This window comes from Dipteris shenzhenensis, chromosome 9 (genome assembly GCF_047967505.1).
Source record: "Dipteris shenzhenensis isolate YYH24624 ecotype China chromosome 9, Dip_SZ_1.0, whole genome shotgun sequence".
NCBI classification, from domain to species: domain Eukaryota; kingdom Viridiplantae; phylum Streptophyta; class Polypodiopsida; order Gleicheniales; family Dipteridaceae; genus Dipteris; species Dipteris shenzhenensis.
In genome coordinates this window covers 40,622,640-40,649,446 of record NC_141604.1, presented here as the reverse complement: position 1 = coordinate 40,649,446, position 26,807 = coordinate 40,622,640, and the positions used below count along the sequence as shown (strand labels likewise).

General features: G+C 47.4%; 1 protein-coding gene across 1 annotated transcript in view; it reads right to left on the bottom strand.

Annotated features, from left to right (window-relative positions):
• The window catches only part of LOC147898637 (uncharacterized), a 510,556-nt gene that overhangs the window by 361,132 nt on the left and 122,617 nt on the right, over nt 1–26,807 (bottom strand). The window contains exon 9 of the mRNA XM_087379736.1: nt 3,205–3,608. Coding sequence (XP_087235862.1) covers nt 3,205–3,608 — 404 coding nt within the window. The remainder of the gene's footprint in view (nt 1–3,204; nt 3,609–26,807) is intronic.

The window sequence follows — 26,807 nt, the reverse complement described above, 5'->3', positions numbered from 1 at the left end:
ATTTCCAATGAAAAGAAGAGGCAAACGGACAGATCTAACAGTAATTTTGTTGCCCGCACTGAAACTCCTGCTTCAGATGCACATGGTGAAGCTCATCTTGCCCAAGGTGATAGAGATTTTGTGTTTGCTGCATTTAACGAGAAGATGGATGCCAGGGGGGATTTGAATGCTGAAAATCAATGAGGGGATGCTTCCCTTGTTGCAAGTGATACATGGTATATCGAAAATGGTGCTACTAAGCACATGACTCCCCTCCAGGAGTGGTTTGAGACCATCACACCTGTTCATCGCAGACAAGTTACGTCTGCCAATGATGCTTCTCAAGACATCATCGGCGTTGGGCACATTCCTGTTCAACTTGATAATGGAAAAGTTAAGTATATCCGAGATGTTTGGTATGTTCCAGATTTGAGGCAAAATCTAATTTCAATTTCAAATATTGCCCATGATCAACATATGTTGGTCGAATTTCAAGATAACCAATGCAGGATCAAGGATCCAAAGAAAGGGTATGAGGTTGTAGCAATAGGGACATATGACAGAGGCTTATACAAGCTTGATGCTCAACCTTATGATCAGAAGGTATTGGCTGTAGCAAACACTTTCCAGGCATATTTATGGCATGCCAGGTTTGGACATGTCCATTGCAGGGCATTGTCCTACTTGTACAACAAAATTATGACTCAGGGAATGCCAAAATTACCGCAACTAGCAAATGAAGTCTATAAGGGGTGTGCACTTGGAAAATTGCATTGCTTTCCATTCAATAAACAAGGCAAGAATTAGGGCAAGGCAACCAGAGTGTTGCAGATAGTGCACAATGATGTATGTGGCCCCATGACTATTCCCACGCATAGAGGAGCAAGGTACTTTGTGACCTTTATAGATGACTTCTCCAGGTTCACATGGCTTTTTCTCATGAAGGAAAAATCTGAGGTGTTCTATTGGTTTTAGGAGTTCAAAGCTATGGCTGAGAACCAAACCAATTCTAGAATTGGAACACTCAACTCAGATAGAGGGGGAGAGTACATGTCACATGCATTCCAGGGATTTTTGAAGCAGCATGGGATTAAACATCACTTGACATGCCCTTACACACCACAATAGAATCCACTCCCTGAGAGGAAGAGTCGTACTCTCATGGAAATGATGAAATGCATGCTGAAATTCAAGAGAGTCTCAAAGGATTTTTTGGGAGAAGCAGTTGTGACAGCCACTAATATTCAGAACAGATGCACATCGGACAAATCTTGATGACAAGAGTGTCAAATGCATTTTCGTGGGGTATAGCACTGAAAGCAGGGGATTTAGGCTTTATAATCCCGCTACCAGGAAGGTAATAATCAGCAGAGATGTTCTCTTTGCTGAGAATGAGTGCATGCAGCCTGCTAGTGCAGACTTGCCACCATACGATGACACGCCTTTGGACATCATCCAGTTTGAGGATGATGAGATGGAGTCTCTTGATGCTTCCCCTTCTACTTCTCATAGTTCAGATGGCTTGCGAAAAAGACGTGGAAAGATGACTGAAGAAGCTAGCAAATGGGACGACCCCGGATACACAAGGATTAGTAGATGAGATAATAACATGGGGTGGAGAGAAAACAAAGGGAATGCTGAGTCCATGAAAAAGGCTCTAGAGGAGGGTTTCCCCTTTCGAATGGCGTAGTCTAATGGCCAAATCATATGGAACCATCGTTGAGCAAAAAATCAATGGATAGAAAGAGACACACAGAGTTAGTGCACCATCTCAGGCAGGTTTCCGTCCGAAGCACTTGACATTGGATCATCTAGTCTCCATAAGAGCGGCAAAATGGAGGGAGGAAAGAACAAGAAAGGGCTATCTATTCGGGGGTTTTTTCCAAGGAAAAGACTTCCATTAAGTGCCTGAGACCCTCTCATAGAGTGGCATGAATATCCAAATGTTCTCCTAACTATATCCTAGATCTTGCAAGCGTTTGATGAGGTAGGCTCTTGCCACTGTGTTAAAACCTTGTAAAATCCACAAAGAATCAATACACGCTCTATCTCCATGCTTTAGCCTCCTCAATGACACCGCTATGTGTAAGGATGTGTTCTAGAGTCACATGATCAGCACTGAATCCTTCCTGTCCACCACCATCAGCTCTAAGTCCTTGAAGCTCTGCAAATTGCTTGACTGACGTGACACGCCCAATCATAATGGTCATATAGTTTTTCAGGCTCATGGGACCCTTGCCTTATGAATGGGGATGACAGTGGTAAGCATCCAGGTGTGGGAGAAACTGGTGCAAACCGCTTTGTTGAAAGGCTTTGGCAAGATCGAGGCCATAGTACTTAGTCCATATGCAATATATGAGTACGTAGTTCCTCATGATCTTTGGCTCCGCCGTTATGGATCTTCAAATCTACATGTTTGATGCCACCAGTGGGGTGAAAAACATACAAGAGGTAGGACAGGGTAACTGTGAGAGGTTAGGTGATGGCTGGTGGGGGGTGTCATATAGTGTACATGCATAAGAGTGCTAGCATATGGTGTCTATGAGCAGAGAGTCACTTGAGAAACTTCCACCAATATTAGTTGTTATAAACATAATATTGATTGACTCCTCATTTTGGCAAACAAAAGCCACATCTTCCAGCAAACCAGGCAATGGCAATATCGTCTGCCTCGCTCAAAAGGTGATGCTCAGGCTTGAATTTCAGTTGATGGTGTAAAGCATTACACTCATTACCATACCAGCTAGTTTGGAATCTATGGAAGTCTAGATGCACAAAGGCAATTGATATCTTACATGTTGGGAGATCATAGCGGGCATTTCACTTTGGTATACATAGAGATCTAGATGTAAAAAAGCAATTGATATCTCACACCTTGGCTAGTATTTGGATAGACACTCTACACACTTTGATGGTCATTTGGTTTGAGTATGCAAGGGTCTTCAGGGGCTGCCTCTTCTAGGTGAACTATCTTTCTCAAGGAGGGAGAGGCTGTCCCTTCTTCTTGGATTTCACTACAGGTTTGAGGAGGCACTTTCAGCTTTAGCCATGGATCTTTACTGGGCCTTTTGATGAGTAGGGCTTGACCCTCTCAGGGTTCTTCTCATGCTATGCATGGTGTACTCTTGCCTTGAGCACTTGCTCTTGGTGCTTTTGTCATACTTAAAGAAGTATTTCTCTGAAAAAACCAAACAAAAATATCAAAGAGTTGGTATCAGCATGCACCTCTTTTGTGGGGAGTTCCACGTTAGCCAAAAAGTAATTGCTCACAGAAAGTAGTGCTTCTTCAGGCCATTCATTGAACCAGTCGATAGTGCAGCAATTTATTAAAGAAGGAAACTGCCGGCACCTTGCTCTCAATGAGTCCCCTATGGGGCTCATGCACAGCACAACATGTAAGTTATCTCTTGCTCTATTGATAAAGGAATTGTAAAGAACATCCTTTGTTTCCGGAAGGCCAAGCTTGTTGACATACTCACGCATCTCCCCTCCGACATGATCTTTTTCATCTGTAGTAAACAAACCAGGAACCTCCCCAGAATTGAGTAGATTGTTTATGTCTTCAACAAAACCCTCATTGATAATCTGAGTATCAGTCAGCAGAAATGTAACAGGGATCCCCTCCACACCTGTAGAAAAAACAAAAGAAAACATGTATGGTTTGATTAAAAGAGCCCATTGGTGAATACACATCCACTGTGGATCCTAAGGTAGAACAGCAGTTCAACATGAACACAGAGTGTCATCAAGAACATAAGATTATATAGAGACGATCATGTAAAAACATTCAGTGCAGACTCAGATTGCAGAGGTTACTTTATAGCAAATCATGCAATGGAAAAGAAACTATGTTGTGCAAGGTTTAAATTGAATGAAAGTAGCTGTATTGTACGATTTCCGCCTGCAAGCTAAGTATAAAAAAATGGCATTTTGTCAAATTGTAGAAGCAATGTAAAACTATAAAACTAAAGTAGCATAAGAAGATACATAAAAATTATAGTCCATTGTTGATGCCAATTAGAATCCTGCTTTTTTTTTTCTAGCAAGCAAACAAATTCTTACTGCGTTCTGAAGTTGACCACCTGTTCAACCGTATCCCTGCTGTCCCAATCCTTTATTCTGCACATTCTATCCAAACCCTTGGCATCCTGCCTGTATATAACCTGACCTTGATGCCTTTTATGTATTCAGGGGGGTAGCAGAGACCTTGGTTCTTTTTACCTTTGGAAAGCATAAATTGTTTCTGAACTTCTTCGTGGAAGATAAATATAATATGTTTGAAAGTATAATTAACATCCAAAGGGAATTCCAAAATACTACTTCCCTATCTGTATAGATATCCAGATACAAACAGTGAGGTGGCTTCTAATGCACACCGCATGCCATAAAGAAAATAGAATAATTTCTTTTTTTTTTTTTAAATACTTCTATTAAGTAAGAAAGAAACTCGCTAGAGCAGCTCTGAGCAGAAATAAAACATCATGAAATCATGAGGATAAATAACACCCCCTCAAAGTGAGGTGGAAAACAACCAAGCTGAGGCTGAAAGTGCCACCTCAACCCTGTAGGAGTCTCAGAGAAAAAAGGAGAATCCTTCCATTCCCTGAAGAAAGAAGCCCTCCTAGCTGAGGATGGCACGGGAGTCTCCCTGTATACTCATCCATATGGCCATCAAAGTATGTACGGTGTCTGTCCAGATACTAGCCAAAGTGTGTGAGGGATGAACCTGAGTACCCTCCATAGCCTCTGTGCATCTGGCTCTCCAGATATGCTAGGATGCTATGCTCGCTAAAATCTCCCAAGAAGTATCCACAGAGGCATGTACATCTGTAAAAGGAAGGTGTGGTACCGCATCCAACGAACATGACTCAATCTGATGACGTTGAACCAAAATGGCCCGAAAGGAAGTCTCTCATAGAATACTTGAGGCCCTGTAAGAGAAAGCCAAGCCACTGAGCCCCATGTCATAAAGAATGGGGATTGGGCAAAGTGACTGAAAATCATGGCTACCCCCATCCAAATCATCCTCGCCTGTCTACAATCCCATAAACAATGCTGAATGTCTATGAAGCAAAGAGGCAATGAGGGCAAGTAGGGTCGGCTCCAAACCTGGATCTCCAAAGGTTTTGTTGTACTCAAAGTCTCTGGGACTCCCACCAAGAGTCACACCTGGGTCACATCATGGTCACCTCAACAACATGCCAAGTTGTTAGACCTTGGTCATACCTAGTCGCATCGTGTTCACATATGTTCACATCTTGGTCACTCTGGAACAAACATGGACATGACTTAACATGGACATGACTTGGACATGACTTGACATGGACATGACTTGACCTGAACATGACTTGGGTATGACGGAATCAATACATGACTGAAGAGTGCCAAACCTCAACCTCGACCCACCATGGTCAAAGTTGATCAGAGGGAAGTATTGGCGCAATGGTACATGGGATACACCTGTTGGTGCACAGGGGAAGCCGTCCAATAGTTAAGAGGTATAGGTGGTGCACCAACCCTCGCAACCAACTAGTGTCAGGAGCGCATGGAATAGATAGGAGAACACATGCAGCACGGGATTCACTGACCCAGAACAGGCTGGAGTGTTGCAGAAGCCATCAAGGGCAGAGCGGCCCACAAATAGTGGAATGGCTAAGGATGGCTAAGGATGCAAGAAGACATCCAATAGGAAGAGGGAGAGGAGATTGGCAGCGGGGGGTGAGCAGAGGAGGAGAAGGTGAAGAGGGGGAAAGGGGAAAGGGGGGGGGACATTCTGGCAGGGGCGGGAGGCGTGAGTGAAGGAGTGAGAGGCTAGAGTCAAGTGTTCGCCTCGTATGTATCTTCTCCGGGTGTATCAGTCATCTTGCTTTCTAATGAATTATGCTACTCCCCATCTCTGCTCGCTACTCTAAAATCTCTTTCTGTTGTGTTCTCCTCCCCTCCTCTCCCTTCACTTGGTACAACGGACCTGTGTCATGTGGTTGAAGTTCTTTGCCGTTTATGTCGAGGGTTGGCTTTTATGATGTTGTTCTGCTTTGGTCTTCTTCTTGCTCACATCACTTCAGCACTTGTACCGCTTGCACATAGTTGACACCATCGACTAGCACTCGCCTACCTTCCATTAGTGACACTTATGGCATGTATTACTCGCTTCTCGCACCAGTGGCCCTAGGCCTTCGGTAATACTTTCGAAAGTGTTAGGAAGCCCCCCCCTCAGACAGTTTATGGCGATCACGGTGGGACACTGCTGGTGATGAGTGGCACAAGTGAAGTGGTGATCCAGGGTCCTAGAGAGAGGTCTTATGCCAAGTAGTTCTGAAACATTTGAAGGAGCTAGCGAGAGAACTAGGAGGTACTTGAGGAGAGTGGAGAAAAGACTTCCGGCAGACCAAACGCGGTACAAGAAGCATTAAGTGCGACGTAAGTTTGCGAAGTCCTCAACTCCAGCACAAAGTGAGCCCATTGGAGTAGTAGCCTTCATCGACACTCTCATTGACTTGGATCAACAGGAACCCTGGTGGTCAGATCCGGACTCCGGAGAAGAAGAAGTGCAAAGCGGAGAACAGGTGAAAGAAGAGGTTACGAAGGACGAGGGCTCCTCAGGGACTCATCAAGGTCAAGGCAGCCCCTCTCCTCCTGTTGTAATGATGTCTTCATCAACCACCTCTTCTGCTGGAGTGGTGACTCCATATGCTCCTGCCTCGTCTGGACAAGCTGCTACCTCATCTATTATGCATAGCTCCGGGCTCCTAGCTAATCCTTCTTCCACATCTATCCCATTGGGGGGTACTTTTACTCCGGCCATACCTTAACCTGCCATGATGGTTTCATCTCCCTTTCCATCCACACCCGTACTGCCTTTTCCACCACCCCCCCCTTCCCTGCTGCCTACTCATCCATGACTTCAACTCCGTCCTCCTCTTTCCCAAATGCTCTCTCATCCTCTTTAACCCCCACATCTTCTATGTTCGCACCCTTTCCCTCTGCAACACCGAGACCCTCCGCGTATACAGGACCATCTGTGTACACTTCCTCAATGGCTACATCAGTAGTGACTTCCCCATTGTGGTCTTCCACAGGAGGTGTTGTCGGTGCAGTCTCCTCCTCTGGAGCACCCACACTCATTATCGCTCCATCAAGACTCCCTCCAACTCTTACATCTGCTTCAGCCTCTCGGGTGGGGATGGCCATTCTTAGTCCTGCAGACAGAGCTAGACTTCTCGAGCTATTGAACAAGGTCCACGTGCAGACTCAAAAGTTCAAAGGCCACCTCCATGAGGATGCGGAAGCTCATGTGAGGAAATTCCTCATAGCATGTAGAGCTAAAGGTGTGGAGAATGAGCATGCATTCCTTCAAATCTTCCCCTCGTCATTGGAGGATGCCACCGATGTATGGTACAGTCAATTTCCCCCTGACCACTTACAGACATGGACAGACCTAAGGGAGGAATTCTTACACACTTTCAAGTTGGAAAAATTCGAACACATGATTGTCCAAGAGTTATCCACTGATACCATGAAGCTTGGCGAAATTTCAGAGAGGTACACAAGGATGAGGGTCCTGGCCGCGAAGATGTCGGTGCCACCCAATGACGCCGTCATGAAGGGGTGGTTTTTGAAGGCTTTACCTTCCACCATTGCTATAAGGCTGATTGACAAACTCCCTGAGCATGCCTCACTACAAGAATTCCTGAGGGAAGCGGTGAAGATGGAATGGTCCCAGTTAAGTTTCACCTCAACACCCGCCTAGACCACCCACCTTCCGAGAGAAGAGGGCTCACAGGCATGGCAGCAACTCAAGAAGGAATTAGAAGAAATTAAAGAAGGTCTGAAAGACAGAACAAAAGTGGATGGACCGTCACCGTTTGAAGCTCATATATGCTGGTGCACCGACTGCAAGGGTTCTAGCCATGGCTACTGGGAATGTCCATCGAAGCGTAAGGTACCCACCCTGAGCTCCTTTTGCACATTTTGTGAAATTCATGGACATGATGCCTCCGAGTGTAGGTATCTTATGGGGTCGAGGAAGCTTCTACCGGAGTATCCAATTGGAGAACCACTGGTGGCTACAATCAACAAAGCTGCACCGACCACTTCAGGGCCAGTACCCCTAGCTTCAGCCCCTGTGAAGGCACCTGAACCACCCACCCATCCTATCATTCCAGCTCCACTACTTCCTAATCCTCCTTTGCTCCAAGCTCCTACTCCTAGTGAATTTGGGGCTCCATACTTCTATCCTCCGCCCTACTATGCACAGTATCAACCACCTATGTCAGGGGGTGGATATGGACCCCCTTATATCCACGGTCGACGGGGTGGGTTCCAAGGTGAACGTGGAGGCAGAGGTACCAACTTTCGCAGGCCCATCATGTGCTATAGATGTGGCGAGTACGGCCATTACCAAGATGATTGTACACAACCATTCGGGGGACCCTCTTGTACACAGTGCAACACAAATGACCACTACACCAGAGATTGTCCCAATGGCAGAAGGGAATCAACATCGCAAGTCAACATGGTTGATGTAGTAGTGGCGGGGGAGGGTGACAAACCCCATTTGATTGGTGCAGTGTTGGGAGCTGTGACTAGGTCACAAACAAAGGTCACAAACAAAGGGTGATAGTAGTAAGGATGACTCAACATCAATCTCGGAGGCCTCATCACCAACTAATACTAGCTCAGTCACTAGAGGAGCATCCCCACCTCCTTCCTCCAAGGTGGACAATGGGCACAGGAATGGATCACCCTTGTCCTCTCCTGTAACTGGATTAGGAAGAACCCGAAGGGCCCCACAGCCATCAAGACCTATCAATAGCTCTAAAACTACCTCAACTCCAAGTGAGCAATCTATGCCTTCAAAGTACCAGGAGGTGGTCAGGAGTGTCACCAAAGATCTTCAATCTAGTTCTGAAGATGAAGGCGTCACACCTCAGTTCCCTTCCCGCAAGTCCAGAATAGTGAGGTTTGCAACGGAAGTGACAACTTTAGGGCAAAAACGTGAGGAGTCACAGGCAGGCCCATCCATTTCCACTCATGAAGCACAATGAAGCAAGAGAAGGAAAAAGGGGTGAAGCCCAGTAGTGCCCAAGAAAAGGGGAAATGGGTGATGGGAGAGTCACCACAGGAAATATTGATTGAGAATCCAAAGGCACCTCCTCTCCCTCACGTGAGCTTCGACCCTTGGCCAGAAGCTCGACGGATGAAGGCACAAAAGGTTACTGCTACTGTCCAGCCTTATTCTTTGATGGATGACTTCATGGATTTTAGGCCCAATATCACCTTACGACAACTCTGTCAATTATCTCCACATATCAAGCATCATACTATTGCATTCTTGAATCGCATTGCCGGTAAGACACCAAAGGGGATCTGTTCAAGGCGGGAGCCCACACCAGAGATGGTAACAATTCAAGATGGAGTAACACTAGACAATTGCTCAGCCTATGCTGCCCTCACATGTGAACAAAGTCCCAAGCTCGCAGTGGAGATCAATGGGGTGGAGCTGAAAGATGTTTTCTTGGATGGTGGGGCAGCAGTGAACATCATGCCGAGAGGTACTCTTCAACAACTGGGTTTGAAATTGACAACTGACGTACATTTTCAAGTGCGCATGGCGGAACAACGCAAGGTGAAGCCTATGGGGGCTGTCAAAGGTGTTCACATGAAGATGGGGGGAGTTACATTCCTGTCCAATTTTATCGTGCTTAATATGACGGAGGGTGAGCAAACTTATCCTCTACTTCTCGGTAGACCATGGTTACGCTCAGCAAAGGCCATTCAAGATTGGTCAAGTGATGAAGTTCGACTGCCTTTGGGATCCACATCCTTAGAAATAGACATGGTTACTCGAAGGGCTCGTCACCGACCTGTGGAACTTGGGGAAGAAGATTTTGAAGAAGAAGAAGGGGTGGAAGAGGAGCAATGGGCACTTGGGGATTGGCCCCTACAGAAAGAAGAGCTGGCCTATGTGGAGGACTCACCCTTCCAAGGTGAAACCTATGTAACAGCAGCACGAGATGATGGTGAGAGCTTGACGTACTTGTTGGAACATGCTGGACCAAATGAGGAAGAAGCTGTCATCTTGGATTGGATGGGGGCCCTGGGATCCTTAGCCATCAACATGGTGGAGTTGTGTCTAGAAGAGGATCCTGAAGCCCATCTTGGTACTTCACGGAATGCGCAAGATGACCACAAGTACCAGAAGAAGTGGTGGGGAGGCCAACAGTGTGACTCAAAGACAAGACCATGAAGCAGCAATGGAAGCAATGGATGCACACGACATGGATGCCTCACACCAAGAAAAAGACCATGGGGTCACAACAGAGGAGGAAGAGGATGCTATACAAGAAGATGATGAGCTGGCGGAGCATAATGATGGTATTGAAGATGGCACTCATGAATCTGTGGAAGAAGAGGATGACCACATAGATGATGGGCTGGCTGAGCACAATGATGGTATTGGAGAAGACACTCATGGATCTGCCGAAGAAGAGGATGACCACCTACTTACTGATGTCACTCAAAGGTAGGCGGTGTCGGAAATGACTCTTGGAAGGGTTATTGAATCCATTGTGCATCTTGACCAACCTAGGAGGGGTCAAGACACTGGACAACTTGAAGGAGCCGTCCACATTCACACTGGAGTCTAGAACTTCAAACCTTCAAGGCAAGCCCACAGCACACAGGGAGAAGATGTCGCGGACCTTGTTCTACTCGACTTATACATGTCAAAAGCTGACCCCCCACAACGACACAGGAGGTTTCCGAAACTACATACGAGGTGGTTGGACTACGATACAGAGGAATGCTCAAGCAAGCACAAAAAGGAAAAAAGAGAATGGGCCCAAGTGGTGCCTCTACATCTCAACCATTTCCATAAGACACCCAACCGTCCTATCTGAGCTCTTTGATGGAAGAAGTAGTAAGGGATTTTTCTCTGGATGATTCTCCTGCGCACCCAGCAGTGGGAGCATAAGAACCGAACAACTCCACATCAGGAAGCATACCTCAGGTTGACCATGCCAGGGATTGGAGGTATCTTAACATTGGGACAAAGGACCAACCACGACATCTTAAGGTAGCCAGTTGGGTCTGGGAACATGACTATCTCCTTGCTGCATTGTCTGATTTTTTTCAAGAGTATGTCGATGTCTTTGCCTGGTCATATAAGGATTTAAATGGAGTACCCACTGAGTTCATGGAACATCGCATAGATCTATATCCGGAAGCAGACCCGGTGATCAGGGGACCATATCGCATGAATCCCAACTATGGCAAGGCTGTCCATGCTGATATTCAAAAGATGGAGCAAGCAGGGTTGATCTACCCTGTTGACTACTCCGAATGGCTTAGTGGCATTGTAGTGGTGCCCAAAAGAGAGACAAGCAAACTCCGAGTTTGTGTCGACTATAGGAGTTTGAATACCGCCACACGTCGGGATAGGTTTCCTCTCCCCTTCACTGACAAGGTGCTAGAAACCGTGGCTGGTCGTGCTCTCTACTCCTTCATGGATGGATACAATGGGTATAACCAGGTTTGGGTGCGAGAGCAAGATCAGTTAAAGACTACCTTCATCACCCAATGGGGACTTATGCTTACCGGATGATGCCTTTTGGTCTATGCAATGCACCGGCCACGTTTCAACGTCTTGTCACCAAACTCTTCCAAGAGAACATCGGAAAGTTTCTTGAGGTATTCTTGGATGACTTCTCTGTGTTCAATGGTAAGAATGCTTCTCACCTCGAACCTACTATTCAGACTGATCACATGAGTAAGTTGAGGTGGGTTTTTGATAAGTGCAAAGAAGCTAGGTTGTGCTTGAATCTGGACAAATGTTTCTTCCTCGCCTTGCAAGGGGTTCTCCTTGGCCACATCGTCTCAGCTGAGGGAATGACCACGGACCCAGCAAAGGTGGAAGTGATATTGACCTTGCCTATTCCTCGCACACCCAAAGAAGTCAAGTCTTTTTTGGGACATGTGGGTTATTATAGAAGATTCATCAGGTCCTATGCCGACGTAGCGGTGGAGTTGACGGAACTCCTTCGGCAGGAGCAAGTGGTCGGCACCTCAACAACTGGCGTTTGACAACCTCGAGGATCGTCTAGTAAAGGCACCCATCTTGCGGCAACCTCAATGGGATGTCATTTTTCATGTGCATGTAGATGCAAGTGGGCTGGCGATTGGGGCGATATTGGCCCAACCAGATGAAGAGCACAAACCCGACCTACCTGTGTACTTCGCAAGCAGACAACTCAATGGAGCAGAAAGAAACTATAGCACCACTGAATGCAAGGGCTTGGGCATGGTCTATGCCATGACAAAGTATTGGCACTATCTCTTGGACAGTAAGTTTATCATCATTACTGATCATCAAGCTCTCAAATACTTACTGAACAAACCAATGCTTGGGGGGAGAGTGAGCAGGTGGATTCTTCTATTTCAAGAGTTTGACTTTGACATCCTAGTGAGAGCAGGCCAATTGCATCAACCAGCAAACCACTTGTAAAGGATCTCTTCAGATGAAGCAACCATAGGAGTTGATGATGACCTTCCAGATGCGGGCCTCTTCCGTGTCGGTGCCACAGTACCAAAAGATGACTGCTTGTTTGCTGTGGACTGCTTTCCCCTATGGTATGCAAACATTGTACACTTGTTGTCTACAGGTGAGTTCCCCAAAGGGTTAACTCCAGCACAAAAGCGGAGGCAGATTGTTCAGGCTGCTCCTTTCAAACTGATTGCGGGTGATCCGGGATCAGCTTCATCCAGGTGTTAAAAGGGGTTCCATTGATATCTTATTTATTCAAGAGCACAGGCTGGATTCTAGAGATTGTGCCAAGTCAGGCAAGTTGCTTTCTGGCCATACTTTTTGGTCGCCTGCCTTGGGCACCAAGGGGGGCACTTCTATTTCAGTTTCGCAGTCGGTTCTCCCCTTAGTTGTTGGACACTCTTTGGAGAGAGCAGCTTGGGATGCCTTCGTTTTTCACTTCTGTGACAGAGATACTTGGTGTGATGATGCCTTTCTTATTCAGCCACAATCCTCCTGTTCTCCTGGTCGAACAGGAGGCAGCAGATGCCTATTCATGCACGCATTGACAGATTCTATGTAGATGACTCGGCACTAGACAGAGGTGGATCGGTATGCATTGCTGCTGGGGTTTCCACTTCAGACCACTTTCCTGTTGTGCTGGCTGTCTCAGAGCCTCACTTGAGAGGCCGGTCTGCCAGCATCAGGATTCCAGATGCCTTTTACACAGAGGAGGACCTTATAGAGGCAGCCCTGCAGATATGGGTTGCTCATGTCCAGGGTGGGCAGCCATATCCTTCACATGTAGCCGCAGCCCTTTCTGGTATTAGCAACTTCTACCGCTCAATCGCTTGTACCAGGAGATGAGATATTCTCAGACGTGAGATTGGTGTTGGCAGGACCAATGCAAGATATGAAGGACCATTGGACACTTTGCCAGGGATTGCCCCAGGAAGAAGAAAAGGCCCAAGAAGCCCTCTGGTACAGCTACGGCCCCATGGCCTCGACAGGGGGGACAGGGGGGTGGTATAGGTCCAGCACTTGCTCCTCGGCCTCGATAGAGGGGTGGTACAGGTCCAACACCTGCTCCTCGACCTTCGCATGGCGGTCCTCCTCAGGATGGTGGTGGTACAAGTCCAGCACCTGCTCCTCGGCCTCGACAGGGGGGTGGTATAAGTCCATCACCTGCTCCTCGACCCCCACCTACCTCAAGGGCACGCGACGCTCTCCAGTGGGTTCCGGCACGTGTACAGATCCCTCCTTCAGTTCACAAGGGTACATTAGTGGACTCTGCTTCACCTCGAGCTGTCCCTCCAGTCTCACCTTGCATAGTCCGAGACACTGAAGCTTCGACCTCCTCCTCGGTTGCAGCTTCTTCCCTAGATCCAGCGGTGCCAGACGCTCTTCTTGAGGCAGTAGAGGTCTCCGCGGCTGGGCAGACACAGGATAGAGAGCAGTCCTCACTTCCTCCCTTGGATAGGGGGAAGGGGATGGTTTACACTATTGATCCTCTTCCCTCAGAAGGGATCCTTCGCAGTCCGGTGTCTGGCTTGCTTCACAGGAACTCGTTTTCAGCCCTGGCAGATGGTTCAGATTTCCAAAGGAGGATTTTGTGCCCGCTACTTTTGGGGAGCCAGTGATTGGGTTTCCTGTTGACAGGGATTCTTCTTCAGGTGGCAGGGTTCTTTTGCCTGTTGATTTTCCGCCACTTGGTTCCATCCCTCCCTCCTCGAGCAGGAGGTCTTTCCCTGTTGAGGGGTTTGTTTCCGCCACTAGGTCGGGTAAGGTGTTTCATTCTACATCCTCCCATCGATGAGGATTATTAGTTGGAACATACAGGGCCTAGGTGGCGTCCCACATCGCCGCCGTAGACAACTGATCCGGGATCAACTTCATCCAGGTGTTACTGGGGGTTCCATTGATATCTTATTTATTCAAGAGAACAAGCTAGATTCTAGAGATTGTGCCAAGTGAGGCAAGTTGCTTTCTGGCCATACTTTTTGGTCGCTTGCCTTAGGCACCAGGGGGGGCACTTCTATTTTAGTTTCGCAGTCGGTTTTTCCCTTAGTTGTTGGACACGGAGTCATTATTCCCTCTAGAGCTCAGTGGATTATTCTTTTGATTGGAGGGCGTAAGGTTGGTTTCCTTAACCCCTGTATGCCTCCAACATTAGAGGGGAATGTGTCCTTATGTGGAAGACTTTGCTCTCCTGGGCCCCCATTGTGGTTTCATGGGTGATTGGAGGTGACTTTAACATGGTCGAGTTACCGTTAGACAAAAAAGGGGGTAGAGAAGGCGGACTTCACTCTTTGGAGAGAGCAGCTTGGGATGCCTTCCTTTTTCACTTCTGTGGCAAAGATACTTGGTGTGATGATGCCTTTCTTATTCAGCCACAGTCCCTCCTGTTCTCTTGGTCGAACAGGAGGCAGCAAATGCCTATTCACACGCATTGACAGATTCTATGTAGATGACTGGGCACTAGACAGAGGTGGATCGGTCGGTATGCATTGCTGCTGGGGTTTCCACTTCAGACCACTTTCCTGTTGTGCTGGCTATCTCAGAGCCTCACTTGAGAGGCCGGTCTGCCAGCATCGGGATTCCAGATGCCTTTACACAGAGGAGGATCTTACAAAGGCAGCCCTACAGATATGGGTTTCTCATATCCAGGGTGGGCAGCCATATCCATCACATGTAGCCACTGCCCTTTCTGGTATTAGTGACTTCTACCGCTCAGTTGCTTGTACTAGGAGACGAGATATTCTCAGACGTGAGATTGGTGTTCGCCAGCAGTTGGCAGCTTTGCAGAGGGAAGAGCAGAAACAGCCTTCAGATGCTTGGATTCAGGAGCGCCTTGCTACAGCAAGGGCTCATCAGCAGTTATTGCTTGATCAGAGAGCAGAGTATGCCTTTCATGCACGGGAGTCCTTCTGGATTCAGATGGGTGGTAGAGTCAATAAACACTTTTTCTCTACTCTTGGCCCTAGACATAGTAGAGAGAGTGTATCCCAGCTTATTGACTCACATGGGGTTTTACAGACAAAGCCTGATGATGTCTTACGCATAGCTTCAGATTTCTATGCCACCCTTCTTACTGCTGATCCTGAGACACATGATAGAGAGGATGCTAGACAGGCTATTTGGCAGAGCATCCCTGTGTTGGTGAATTCGGGTATGCATGTTCTACTCGATGCACCTTTCACCAACACAGAGTTCAAGACTGCACTTTCAGCCCTTCACAAGGGCAAGTGCCCAGGTTCGGATGGCCTCACCCCGTCTTTTTTCATTGCATTTTTGGATATGATTGGAGACTATATTACTTCAGCCCTGCAGGCCATTTGGGATTCTGGCGAGATGCCTGGGTCGCTTACAAAGGGTCTCATCCACCTTATCCCAAAAGGAGGTTGCAGAAATTTAGTGTCCCAGTGGAGGCATATCACACTTTTGGGGACTTGTTACAAGATTCTGGCCAAGGCTATCAGCCTCCGATTGCAGCCACTTCTCCTTGATCTTATTCATGACACTCAGACGGGATTTGTGCATGGCAAGAGCATTTTTGATAACATTTTTTCTTTCTGGGAAGCTTCAGAGTGGGCCATGCAGAGTGGCTAGAATCTTGCCATTCTACTTTTGGATTTTGAGAAAGCTTATGACAGAGTAGATTGGGGTTTTTTGGAGGGCACCCTTCTACGCTTTGGCTTTACTGATGCTTGGATAAAAGGTGTTTCCTCTTTGTACAGATCAGCCCACAACCAGGTACTTATTGGTGGGGTAAGGAGTGAGAGATTTCAGATTTCGAGATCAGTCCGTCAGGGATGCCCCCTTGCTCCTTTCCCTTTTTTGTCTGTGGCCGAAGCTATGAGTATCTATTTTTTTAGGAGGAGCTACTTGACAGTGAGTTGGCAGATGACACAACAGTTTACTTGGATGCCACTCCACAGACGCTCACTTCTTTTAGGACAGCATTGGATTTATTTTGCTTGGTGGCAGGGGCGCAGATAAATTGGCATAAATCCAATGGCATTTGGATTAGTGATGAGGACACTCCAGTTTGGGGGCTTGACATAGGATTCACTTGGGTTCAGAGGGGTGAGCCTATCAGGTATTTGGACTGCCCGGTCGGCTTGGATATTTCTACCACCACGCAGCAGTTTGCTCCCGTTTTGGAGAGCATCAGAAGGACTTTCTTATCAGCAGCATACAGAGGTGCACACCTTCTTCAGAAGGAGACTGGATGAGCAGTGTTAGGTGGATCTTCACCACAGCACACCTCAGATCACCTTCGTCTCCTCTCATGGTTGCCATTCTGAAAGCTTGGGCCAGTTTCAGAAGCACTCTTCGGAGGATTCCGCCTTCCTCTCGGGAAGAGATTGATAGGCAACCCATCATGTGGAATGACAGTATTTTAGATGATCGTGGCAGACCACTGGGTGCCTCACTCTACAGATTACACCCCCTCTGCACGGAGACCACATTCAGAAGGGTCGGGTGGGCCAACAGAGATACAAAGCCCTTTGATAACCACCCCTCCTCTCTCCCATGTTCGGGTTATGTTTAAACCTCTTCTGGATCCAAACCTCAAACTATCCTCAGTGATCACATCTTTAGAGATCCAGACCCTTTGTCTAACTGAGTTCGACAAGGTCATCTTCCCTCCTGTGGATGTGGAACTGTGTACAGAATTCATCAGATCTTATGACTCTGTCACTGACACTTTTGAGTTCATGGGCTCCAGGCAGCTTCTCACACCCAATTTGGTCTCACAGTACATGGGGCTCCCTGCTCTCCCTATTCAGCCTCCTTCCGATGATTCACCACATCTCCTTTCATTCCTTTCACAGTGCAAACCCAATAGGAGGGGATATGATTGCAAAAAGGTTTTGGAAGGTGGAAGCACAGAAGCAGTGATCACTCGCTACTTCTTCACTTGCTTCTATTCAGCACCCGGGCATTACTACATCACGAAAGGTATCCGTCCTGCTCTCAATGCTCTCTTCACCATCACTCAGTATGATTTGGCATCCCTCTTCTATTCAACATTCCAGGCCACTGTTTGAAATCGCACACGCAGAGGCACACACACATGTACTTGTGGACCTCACCTCACCTACCTCTTGCACCAGTGGTGGGCTGCAACACCTGCACTTTTTCCTCCACCTTCACATACTTCGTCTTCTTCTCACCGTCCACCTTCCGCCCCTATGGTTCCCCACTTGAGATTAGCTCCACTGGCTCTTAGTGCAGCCCCAGCATCCTCGGCCTCTGCTGCATCGTCTCTCTCCCCTCTTCCTCTCCAGTCTCCATACCCACTCTTGTTCTACCCACATCTGCAGCACAGGTTTTTGAGCCATCCCCTCTTGGGCCAAGCAGTGGAGCTTTGTCATCCGTTGCTCACATGCAGCAGTTGCCTCTCCATCCATCCCCTTGGAGGCAGATTTTAATTCCCATGATGATGTTCTTCCGGTCACTCCCCTGCCCTCCTCAGGTCTCACCCACCATGGCATGACATTACCACTTACCTCCCCCACAGTCATGACCATTCCCCCTCCGATCATCTCATTAGGGTCAGTAGGGTGCAAAGATACGGACATTGATCCCACAACTCAGGGTAATCCATCGACAGAAGTTATGGCAGCAGGGACCTCTGTCTTGGGATCTCGTGGTGGAGAGGCATCAGAGCGACATAGGTTATTGAACTTGAATCTTACTTTGGGAGCCACTAGTGACGCGAAGACACCACCCCGAGTGTCTCGACAACTGACCCCTGATCCGAGTATGGAGGCTGCTGAACAAGACCTACTGGAAACTCGACTTGGCGAGGTTATTTTTGCTGGGGGTAAGATACCTTTTCAATCTGATTGTCCTCCACTTCCTCAGAATGATATGTTGGATACCTACTTCGCATCCTCCTCAAGAGATCTATTCACCCATGAGGCCCAGATAGAGGAACAGAGCTAGGAACACAAACGGCTAGTGTATGCATTAAAGCGGAAGCGGTCTCCTGTTTGCATGGAGGAGGAGGACCTCAACCAAATTTTCACACTTCCCTTGCAAGAGACAATTGCTTCCAACAAGAAAGCATCCCGAGCTCCAAGTTGTTACCTAGACATCGACACACTGGCTCCAGTGGCAGCTCTCGAGGACCCAGAGCAAGAAGGGATGAAAGCAGCCTTCGAGGAATATGGCGAACTCATTGACATGGTTGACCGAATGACCTATCGGGACAGGTATGCATGGGCTAAAAGATCCCTTCATATGGCTCAGCGCATTACAGATGACAGCTTCATTCAGATGGGTGCCTCCCTCTTTAATACTACAGGTCAGGTTTGCAAGCTTCTGTCACAGAAGCAACACCTCCGCTTGGAACATGAGAAGCAGGTAGCCAGCATGCATAAAGAATGGGATACAACATCTGACACGTCCCAGCACTCCTGAAACCCGTGATCTGCAAAACAACCACACACAACATCAGATTTGAGCAGGCTGCTCACCACCCAACCATGACATCTACGGGATAAGATCCCGAATCAGAAGATGTCCCCTCCGAGCCACGAGCTGAGCTATTGGCACGAACTCCCAATCAAATCCAAACCAGCCTGGTGTCCCATACCACCAGGTGGCGCTGTGAAGCCCTGGATCTGCCACTGGGCCTTGGGCTACGCTAAGATGCAGGCGCGCATCCGCGACACAATCCAGGATTAGACCTAGCACCTGGGAACGAGACTTGCTCCCAACTGCACACTGAGAACTGAACCCCCTGGGCCTCTTTTATAGACTCGGGCCCCGGCGCCAAAAATAGCGAAGACCTATAAATAGTTCGTACCCTTGCCACTCAACCCGAGAATCAAGCCTGCCTAGCTCTAAGCCTCCCCAGGCTAACTTGAGCTAGTTTTGTGTAACTAGTACACGTCAGATACCAATCCGTGCACATGACATACTCCCCCTCCTCTAAGAACTCACTCCTGAGTTCGCTAAGAAATCGGGAAATGTTCTTTGGAGGTTTTGTAATGTCTCCCATGTTGCATCCTCCTCAACACGATCCTTCCACTTAATCTTGTATTCCGTGATAGTACGATTTCGAATCTGTCTGTCACGAAATTCAAGAATAGATTCAAGTTCGTGAGGAATAAAAGTCAAATCTGTAACTTCTATAATCTCATGAGGAGAAACAAGTTGATCATCTGCACCCAATACTTCTTTCAGTCTACTGACATGAAAGACTGGATGTACTTTAACATCAGGAGGCAATTCTAGTCGATATGCAACTGGTCCAATTCTTTTAATGACCTTGAATGGGCCACAGTATCTGGGGGATAATTTCGGAACCAAACCAGTACTTAGGCTCTTGGATTCCTTAGGAATTCTCAAATATACCATCGTTCCTTCAGAGAACTCTCTGGCATGTCTTGCAAGAAGTTCTTAGCAACATCATTTTGAATCCCTTTTAATCCTACCATAACTTGTGACTTAGGTTGAAACCCGTACATAAGCATAAAAGGACTATAACCTGTACTAGAATGCTTTGCACTGTTGTAAACAAATTCAATACTGACCTTTTCTGTACTGCCATCAGATTGTGCATGATCCGAGGAACTCATGCTTAGAGTAGTTTCCAACTTCTCAAATACAAGTGTCCAGAAGTTACTTGTAAACTTTGAGTCCCTGTCACTGACTATGTCAGATGGCAAACCATACAGCTTGAACAAGTGGTCCACAAACTCGTGAGCCAACTGAACAGCTGAAATAGTTGTTCTTGTAGGTAAGAATCTAGCCATTTTTGTCAAACGGTCGACTATGACCCAAATAGAGTCATGACCCTTGCGCGTTCGAGGTAAACCAGTAATAAAATCCATGGAAATACTTTCCCATTTATTACCTGGAATCTGTAAAGGTTGTAATAAGCCCGCGCTTCTAAGACGTTCAGCCTTAGTAACCTGACAAACCCGGCAACCTACTACATAGTTCTCAACAAATGCACGCATCTTAGGCCAATAAAAGGTATGCTTCACAAGAGACAGAGTCCTATGTATACCTGGATGTCCCGCACTAGGAGCATCATGACACTCCCAGAGAATCTTGGATTTAAGGTCCAGAACATCAGGCACACAAATCTTTTCATTCCGGAACAGCAAGCCGTTCCTAATCATCCACTGACCTTCCGCCGCCTGTATCCTAGGTGGCACAATCCCTGAGTCCTGGTCAACCATGGAGCTCCCATCCTGGACTCTCTGCCAATAAGAACTGAAATGACTATCAGTTGCGTATAGCCCTCTCAAGGATTGAAATAGGTCTGAGGATATTTATGTAAATGACAAAGCATTTACAAACTTAACTCGACTTAAGGCATCCGCCACACTATTCAACGAACCCTTACGATAACGTATTTCGAAATCAAAATCCTGCATTAGCTCTGCCCATCTAGCTTTCCTTCCTCTCAAGTCTGATCCATCACACACATACTTAATTGACTGGTGATCAGTCAATACAAGGAACTTTGAACCATACAAGTAGTGTCTCCAAACCTTGAGAGCATACACTACAGCATAAAGTTCCTTCTCAAGTGTGGGCCAACGATACTGAGTGTCGTCTAGCTTCTTACTCTCAAAAGCTACAGGTCTGCCCTCTTGGAATAGAGCTGCCCCAATCGCATAATCGCTCGCATCGGCCTCTAAAACATAAGGCCGGGTAGGATCGGGTAATGCAAGAATGGGTGCTTCCTTGATAGATAACTTCAAGGTTTCAAAAGCCTTGTTCATTGCATCATTCCAAGGGATCGGCTGAGTAGACCTGCGTCCACGACCTTTCAATATGTTGGTCAAGGGTGCCGTGATATGTGAATAATCACGCACTGACTTCCGAAGAAATACCGTAAATCCTAGGAAAGAACGAAGTTGTTTCACAGTCTGAGGGATAGGCCATTCTAAAACCTTCTGGATACGATCCAGATCAATGCTAATACCTTCAGAAGAAATCTTGTGTCCTAAGTAAATGATCTCCTTCATAAAGAAGTCACATTTACTCATCTTGGCATAAAGCTTATGTTGTCTTAGAACAAGCAAGACAACCCGGAGGTGTCCTATATGATCCTCAAGCGTTTTACTATATACCAAAATGTCATCTAAGAACACTACAACAAATTTGCCCAGATAATCTCTGAACAAATCGTTCATCATCTGCTGAAAAGTAGCAGGAGCATTGGTCAAACCAAAAGGTAATACGAGGAACTCGTAATGATCATACCTAGTCCGGAATGCGGTCCTATCTATGTGTTTAGCATAGATACGCATTTGGTGATAACCCGTACGCAAATCAATCTTAGTGAAATACTTCGCTCCGGCCAAACGGTCTATCAAATCATCAGAACGAGGTAAAGGATAGCGGTTCTTAATTGTAACTTTATTGAGACGTTTATAATCTATACACATTCTCCAAGAAGAATCCTTCTTCTTTCTTAAGAGGACAGGTGCACCCCAAGGAGATTTACTTGGGCGTATATAACCCATATTCAGGTAATCCTGAAGCTGGATAGCTAACTCATCCTCCTCTACTTGGCTCATCCTATAAGGTGGTACACTGATAGGATGAGCCCCTGGGACTAAGTCTATGCGATGATCTACTGCCCGTTCTGGAGGTAAACCTTCCGGCAGTTGAGCTGGGAATACGTCCTTAAAATTATATAACAACATTCTCAATTCCCGGTGTTCAAACACACTTAATTCATTCTTGTTATTTACCGAAACAACAAATGAAGAAAGTGGAATCAAAACACACTGATAGTCTCATAATGAGAATTGTTTAATGTATTCCGAAGCTGCATCGCAGATACAATAGGCCCCTGAGAAGGGGGAATCTTATCACACTGAATACAAAATTGGGTGTCCTTGTCTACAAAAGAAAGCGTATGCTCCGTCCATCCGATCTGGATATTGTGGGTTTTAAACCACTCTATCCCGATCAGCAAAGTCTACATGCTCAAGATGCATAACATAACATGTGAGAGCTCCCGTGTAGGCTTGAATCCGGATGGGAAGCGCTTCAACCTTGCGATCCCAAAACTGCTTCCCAGCTGGAAGCTGCACCTCGTAGGTGTGGTTGCTAGGTACTGTGGACAGCCCCATCTTCTGCACAAATTTGTAATTAACAAAATTGTGAGAGCTGCCCGGATCAAAGAGAATGTGAACCTGTTGGTCCCTAACTTCTCCATAAACTCGGAAAAGATCATGGGAACCAAACAACGAAGTATTAAAGGTACAATTACAAGAAAGGGGGCAGGTAATGACATTTACTGAAATACCTGTCATCGTAACCTGGTTGGCTCCCTTGGCTGCGGTTCGTGGACCCGCCTGGAGCTTCGGTCCTAGTACCAATTTTTGGTTCTTCCGCTTAGGACACTCATTCTTCGTGTGGCCCCGCTCCTCGCAATAAAAACATCGGCCTTCTTTCTTGAGCCTGAGAGTGCGAAGGAAACGGGCCTTACCATTCTTCGCAGGAGTTAAGCTTTTCCTGGAGGCGTTGTCCGTAGACTTCGTCTCCCCAATACCAGTTGCATGCTGAAAGAACTTGCGTTTGTTCTTTCCGCTCGTCTCGGTAACTGTGGTTGCCTTAGTACCGGCCATGGTATCATCATATATGCGCGCATATGTCATGGCCTCCTGCAATGTTGTGCACTTGTTATTCTTAATCTGTAACTTATAGGAGTCTGGCAAACCATCCACGAAAAAACCTAACAAGGTTACAGGATCCATTTTAGTGGCCCTGGTTTGCAGATCCCTAAATCTTTGAAGATAAACTTCAAAAGTTAAATTCAATTTTGACATATCGAGGGCCTTGAGCTTGCCGACGATATCGTAGTCATCTTCCTTCTTCAGGAACTCCTTCCTGAAGATACCCTCAAATTCTGTCCAAGTATCAGGCTTAGGCTGGAGTTCTTTCCACCAAAGCAAGGCTTTACCTGACATAAACCCTGCTGCAAGCTGAATCTTTTTCTCATCTGGATAGGGGTGAAATTGGAAGTGTACTTGCCACTTGTGCAACCAAGTGTCAACTACCTCCTTTGTTCTTGATTTTTGGTCACCTGGAAAAGGATCCGGAGTTATATTCGGGCCTAGCACGGAAGCCATGGCATCCACATGCGTGAGTGCCTGAACCGTGCTAGCCAGAAGAGTCAAAGTTGCTTGTATCCCTTGGAGTTGCTGTGTCAACCCCGATTGATTAGCGTTGACCTTCTCAAATTTACCATCAAGAGCAGTCGTAAACTCACTGAAGGCTTTCTTAGTTATCAGGTCGTCATAGAGACCCTGATCATCCTCTCCCACTGGAGTGTAATCTAAGTCCTGCTCTCCCATAGTGAACTCGGGATTTGGAGCATCAGACATGGCTGAAATCTGATTTGATTACAAACGGAGAGAAATAACTGACTGAAACGAAGCACAGAGGAAGATGGAGCAGAAGAAAACTGTCCCGAATGTGGAGCTGACGGAAGGAGATGCTGAAATCTGGCGAATCGGAAGACCCAGAGTCACGGAGTCTCCCCAAACCCGCAAACCGGATGCGCAGGCTGCAATAGAAGCTGTGCGGACTGCTGACGTGGCCTGTACGGCTGCTGACGCAGGCCGTACGGTGGCTGCAGGTGCTGGCGCAGCTGCTGTTCGGTACAGCAGCAGGTACAGAAGCAGGCGGAACAGTCCGTACAGGCTGTACGGCTGTCGCTGGAGCTGTACGAGCTGGTACGGAAGCTGCAGGAGCTGTGCAGGGCTGACGCAGGCAAGGACTGATGCAGGGGAGTTGATCGAAACAGGGCGCAAGCTGAAGGACGAGGCTGGCTGGCACGAAACTCGAGATAAGATCTCGAATCTTGGGGCTGCTTGTGGGTAGCCTAGCACCCAGCCCCCACCTATATAGGGTGCAGGGCTGCCTGATTTGGAAGCTGAGCTTCCAAAAAAGGCTAAGCCCCTCCAGCTTTGGAGGGGTGCTTTTTCGAAAAAAGCACCTGAGCCCCTCCAGCTTTGAGGCTGAGCCCCTCCAGCTTTGGAGGGGTGCTTTTTCGAAAAAAGCACCTGAGCCCCTCCAGCTTTGGAGGGGTGCTTTTTCGGAAAAAGCACCTTCCCACCCACGCAGGCTGCACGCAGCCCTAGGCGCAGGCTGCTGTTCGCAGCCTGTTGCGCAGGCTGTGGACAGCCTATTGCGCTGGCTGTGGACAGCCTATTACACAGGCTGTCCCGCCTCTACTGCCTCGCCTACTGCGCCCCTTCCTAAGCTCCCCATCCCTTCGTCCCTTGCAGTCTTTTTCCTGCACATCGCTCCTTCTTTTCTGCTCTCTTTCTCTTCCCTCTAAACTTCTCTCCGTAGCCTTCAGAAATTTCGATTCTATTTCACTCCTCTTCTTCTTCCTTTTCCAGATATTTCTTCACCCCTTCTACCCCAAGTAGTCAGCAAAAACACAGCAGGAAATTTCGAATTTTAGGGCATACCTGGAAGAGAAATCCGTCAAAATTCTCGCATCAGAAGTTCCTACCTCAGGAGTTGGCTCTGATACCAACTGACACGTCCCAGCACTCCTGAAACCCCTGATCTGCAAAACAACCACACACAACATCAGAACTGAGCAGGCTGCTCACCACCCAACCGTGACATCTACGGGATAAGATCCCGAATCAGAAGATGTCCCCTCCGAGCCACGAGCTGAGCTACTGGCACGAACTCCCAATCAGATCCAAACCAGCCTGGTGTCCCATACCACCAGGTGGCGCTGTGAAGCCCTGGATCTGCCACTGGGCCTTGGGCTACGCTAAGATGCAGGCGCGCGTCCACGACACAACAGACCTAGCACCTGGGAACGAGACTTGCTCCCAACTGCACACTGAGAACTGAACCCCCTGGGCCTCTTTTATAGACTCGGGCCCCGGTGCCAAAAATAGCGAAGACCTATAAATAGTTCGTACCCTTGCCACTCAACCCGAGAATCAAGCCTGCCTAGCTCTAAGCCTCCCCAGGCTAACCTGAGCTAGTTCTGTGTAACTAGTACACGTCAGATACCAATCCGTGCACATGACAACATTACAGGTGAAAGAAGCGGAGTGGGGAGCAACTCTACAGGCAAGGGAGGCTGCGTGGAAAACTCAACAAGACGAGTTTCAGTAGTGTCTTGCAGCTAAGGAGGCAGAGTGGACAGCCAACAGGAAAGTTTTGGAGGACAATCATTCAGCCCAACAAGCTGAGATTCAGAGGGAGCTTGCAGCCCTACAAGACAGATGCACCTCACTAGTAGAGGAAAAGCATACTGTGGATCAACAGGTGGAGGTGGTGCGGAGTCAGATGAAGCAGATTCTCGAGGAGAAGGACCGTCTCCAAGTTTCACATTCCAAGTTGCAGGACGACTTCCATGGGCTGCAATCTGAAAATGCTGCTCTCAAATCTCGATGTGGTCATTACAGGTTTGGTACCACACATATAAATCCAAATACGAGGACATTTGCAACCTCATCGTCGACACAGTTGAGGAAGAGGCAAAGACCAGCCCCTGAACATCAGCACACCCACCACACCCACCCCCTCCCCCTCCCTGACCTTCATCCAGCAAGCAGTAGCTCTTGGATCTTTTAGTTCGGCATTTCTTATTGCGAGCTCTGTACATTTGGATTCTGCAGTTCTCATGTAAATAAAGGAATTTTGGAGTTGTATGGCCATGAGCCAGTTTTATTTCAGTTTTACAGTTGTAAGGCCATGAGCCCTTTCTTTTCAGTTTTGGGGATGTCAGCCACAAGGTCACTTTCTTATTTGTAATTTATACTTTAACTTTCTCTCACACAGACCCTCAGTCATTCACCGGGACGGTGAATGATAATGGCGGGGGATCTGTTGTACTCAAAGTCTCCGGGACTCCCACCAAGAGTCACACCTGGGTCACATCATGGTCACCTCAGCAACATGCCAAGTTGTTAGACCTTGGTCATACCTAGTCGCATCGTGTTCACATATGTTCACATCTTGGTCACTCTGGAACAAACATGGACATGACTTGACATGACTTGACATGGACATGACTTGGACATGACTTGACCTGGACATGACTTGGGTATGACGGAAGCAATACATGACTGAAGAGTGCCAAACCTCAACCTCAACCCACCATGGTCAAAGTTGATCAAAGGGAAGTACTGGCGCAATGGTACACGGGATACACCTGTTGGTGCACAGGGGAAGCAGTCCAATAGTTAAGAGGTATAGGTGGTGCACCAACCCTCGCAACCAACTAGTGTCAGGAGCGCATGGAATAGACAGGAGAACGCATGGAGCACAGGATTCACTG